General features: G+C 35.8%; 1 protein-coding gene across 1 annotated transcript in view; it reads left to right on the top strand.

Moving 5' to 3' along the window:
- Positions 1 to 2,622, top strand: part of LOC104464724 (collagen alpha-1(XXVIII) chain-like) — a gene marked incomplete at both ends in the record, with an annotated part of 13,372 nt that extends 10,750 nt beyond the window's left edge. Inside the window, 3 exons of the mRNA XM_010077540.1 lie at positions 725 to 815; positions 898 to 987; positions 2,434 to 2,622. Of these exons, the coding sequence (XP_010075842.1) occupies positions 725 to 815; positions 898 to 987; positions 2,434 to 2,622 (370 nt within the window). The remainder of the gene's footprint in view (positions 1 to 724; positions 816 to 897; positions 988 to 2,433) is intronic.
- Positions 2,623 to 3,911: the final 1,289 nt, after the last annotated feature.

Raw genomic sequence — 3,911 nt, 5'->3', positions numbered from 1 at the left:
GTTCTTTACATTACATACCTCAGAACAGCAATGTTAACAGACAATCACTTTCAGCACAGACACCTGGAGTATCTACAGTAGAAAGTCCTCTGAGTCTTGCCAATCTTCCTCAACTGTTAACTCCGGTATGAAAATTCAGCAGGCTTTAATGAGCAAAAGTTTATATATATATATATATATCTCCTTCTCTGTTGCCTGATGTAATACATAACTTTCTGCCTACTTTTCTACAGGACAGGTACTGTAATAGCTCCTTTAACTTCATATGCTTGGAGCTTGTTGTTCCAAGTAAGAGTTATGATGCTGCATGCAGGCAGTTATCTAATGGCTATAATTTATACCTGGTAGTGTTACAAGGATTATTATTCCTTTGTTTAATACAGTAATATTTGTGCCACAGTGTGAAAGATAACATTATTAAAATGCAATTACACTGCAATAATTAAGTCTGAGAACAGTAATTAAAACCAATTGTAGTCTGTATTTTTAAGTTTATAACTAAAATTCTGTAAAGGTCAACTAAAAAATATATATATCCCAGGTTTAGGATTGACAGCCCTCCTGGTAAACCAACCAGGTGAGGTTGAAATCCTGATTCTTAACACTGAAGTCAGGGTAAACAGGAAAGAAAAACATTAGAAAACCTTTAAGTGATGAAGGGCTTGTTCATTTTGAGACACTTCACAATATCTGAAAAGCAAAGAAACTCAAATGCTTATTTCAGACCAAAGTACCCCCTGTGGTAGTGTATGAAGCCTACGAAGATAAACAAGAGGAGGAAGCACAGTCATCCTTGCTAACAGTGGACACTAGAGGTATTTTTATCATCATTCATTTCTTCATCTTCATTTTTGGCTGATCAAAAATCAATCTCATTCTGTTTCTTTTCACCTGCAGCTGTGGCACCAGTATTGCGATCTAAACTGTCATCATCAGATAAAGTGATGACATCATCTCTTCCAACTGCAGAGCTCACACCAAGATCAGGTTATAGATCATAACTAGTTTTTCATTTTGTTCCATCTTATCCTGATAGTAATTCTTCACAAGGCTTTAAATCAGAGTAATTTTGTTCCACTCTTTGAAGATTTTGTGAGCCCATGCTGTAATCCATTTCAGGATTTTATAACAGACCTAGTTGCAGTTCTTGTCCAGCCTGTTCACCAGTTCTTGTCTTCCCAAATTCCAAATCTCATTGCTCCACTTACAGCAGAAGCAAGGTCAGCTATAACTTGAGACAGAGCTCATAAATGGCATCAAAAATAGAACATAGTGCTAGCTGAGGCGGGCCAGTGAGCAGGTAATTCATCAGCCAAGAAGGGGCAATCTACGGTGATGGGAGGCTTAATTAAAGACAGAGAACATAATGATTTCAGAATTGGACAGAAAAAATAGATTTCTCCTTTAGAGGAGAAATAGTAAAAAACGGTGTTTAGTCATTTGAAGGAAAGTATAGTAATTAGATGACTGCTCAAAAGGTTGATTCTTTTCTTATGGAATGTCCAATGTATTCTGTTCATCATTTGAGCGATTCACACTTTTGAGTTCCAGTAACAATGTATTATGATAGGAGCAACAGAAGAGAGCAATAGAAACACGTTCCCACACTTCCTGGGAACATGGGCATGACTATTACTCTGTCTCTGGCAATAACATTTTCTTTTAAGTGTCAAGATACCAATTGCCAAAGACAGAATATTGATGTCACAACGTTAAATTTGAAGGAAAAGTATTTTCTATCTATCTCATTATATTATTAAAGTGAGTGAGACTAGATTAGTATGTCACAGTCCTCTAATACGTATCTGTAGGAATCATTAGACCAACAAGCTTTACATTCAAACTTAACTAGTATGTACATACTTAACTAGTATGTACATAATTACTGTCATCGTATTAGATAAGTAGCACAAACATCTTACAAAAGAATGACTGAAGTTTTATAGTCTTCTCACTATTCTAATGCCTCTTCCCCCCGCCCCCCACCACAAGGAGAACTAATGTACTGAAGCAATGTACTGCAGAAGGATGATGGTCACACTTGTGGTTCAAAAATAACAGATGCAACTAGCTTACAGCTCTTTGGCTTACAATTTTGGGTTGCTAACAGGACTGGTTGCTGGCAATTATATTTAAAAAAATAGATTTCAAAATTATCAGATTCATATTGTTTGCTCTTCTTGTATGTGGAACCATAATACTGTTATTCCTGGAGTTACTAGAACCATGCCATTTAAGGAACAGTTTACTTGATGCACTTTTAACTTGCCTTCAATGCTAACATCTTTAGAAGTAAAAGTCAATCTTAAACTGCTGTATAACATTAGCAGAAAAAATAAGATAAAATCAGAGTTTAAAAGTTAAGATCTATGCAATACAATTGACTTTTACTGAAACAGAATTGTTTCTATTCCTTTTTTTTCTTTATTTTAGAAAGTATCCTGGACCTCCGGTGCAGGTTAAGGCTGGATCAAGGGCCATGCCGTGTTTATATCATAAAATGGTATTATGATAAACAAGCCAATGCTTGTGCTCAGTTTTGGTATGGTGGCTGCAACGGAAATGCAAACCGCTTTGACAGTGAAGAGGAATGTAGAGAGGCTTGTGTATTTTTTTCTGGAGGTAGGAATCAATCTCCGCATTAATAAAATGAAGCTATTGCTTCTTTGGGTTTGCTGTCAAGTATCCAGCACGGCACTAATTTAAAGAATGTTAACATTATTAAGTCATATGCTCACTAATTAAAAAAGTCTACCTATGCAAACTCACTTTAATTCTTTTCACATGTATTGTATGATGTGGTCCTTATGTAACAGAATAGCAATTTTCCAGCAGTATCAAGAGTACAAAATTTCCTTTTTTACTATGGTATAGTAATACCAGAATAACATTTGCCATAGTAATTGCCCTTCCTTCACCTAGATCTTTACATACTACCATTGTACAATCACTAACTATACCTCATTTAAAATTACATGTATGGCTTTGGAAAGCAATCTTTGGTCACTAAAATTATGTAATTTCTTTTCTCCCTGTTACAGAAATCTGATATTTCGCATGGATTCTACAATGAAGACTTCACTTTTTTTTAAGCAGAAATGTTCCCACAAATTATATTTTAATATTTCAAGTGTAAAATATCAATTTCCAAATTACATGCAGACTACTACTCACTACAGATAAATACAGCAAATGCATGAAATTGTGGCCTATGTCCTCTTTGGGTCACAAGACAGGGAGGTGGCTCAGCTACCCACCTTTCCCAACCACATCACAGTTACATTTAGTCCTTTTTTCTGTAAACTTTCCTCAGTTTCTGTTAGCTAGCAAGAACATGACAAATGCAGTTAAAACACACCTGCAGATTTATATGAGTGACCATACCAATAGCTGGCATCACTAAATTAGGTCATTTCATGTCTGAAGTGGTCCTTGATGTGATTCTCTTCTGAAAGCCAAGACGAATTTTTAAATGCAGTTTAGCATTTTCACCTCTTAAGAAACTTTTTAAACTTATGTTTAAAACATCAAACACAGCATAGAGTTTATTCTTTATTGCCCATCACTCCCACATTGCTTTTTACATTTAAGTCTCCCTGTATATGGTGTATTCTTGTTACTTGACTTATATACTTAAAAGCTTGTTTCTAATAAAACATTTCTGGTTTTACTGCCAGGACAGGGAATGGATAATGGTACCTTTACAGGACTAAAACCTTACCTCCCACTGTGTAATGTGCTCCTGAGGATGTAACTGGATTTCCACCACAGCCCTTAACGAGACTGACCCTCTCAGATCAGGCACTCCTGCATGTGAATCCCCACGATCAGTTTCGGTTGTGTTTTGGGTTTTTTGTTTTCCCCTAAACAAATGGTAAGTTCAGAACATCAATAAAAAATGGAGTTTGGCC

The sequence above is a fragment of the Pterocles gutturalis genome, unplaced genomic scaffold (genome assembly GCF_000699245.1).
Source record: "Pterocles gutturalis isolate BGI_N339 unplaced genomic scaffold, ASM69924v1 scaffold53878, whole genome shotgun sequence".
Taxonomy (NCBI): Eukaryota; Metazoa; Chordata; class Aves; order Pterocliformes; family Pteroclidae; genus Pterocles; species Pterocles gutturalis.
The sequence above is the reverse complement of the archived record's forward strand: the minus strand, read 5'-3'. Positions and strand labels throughout refer to the sequence as shown.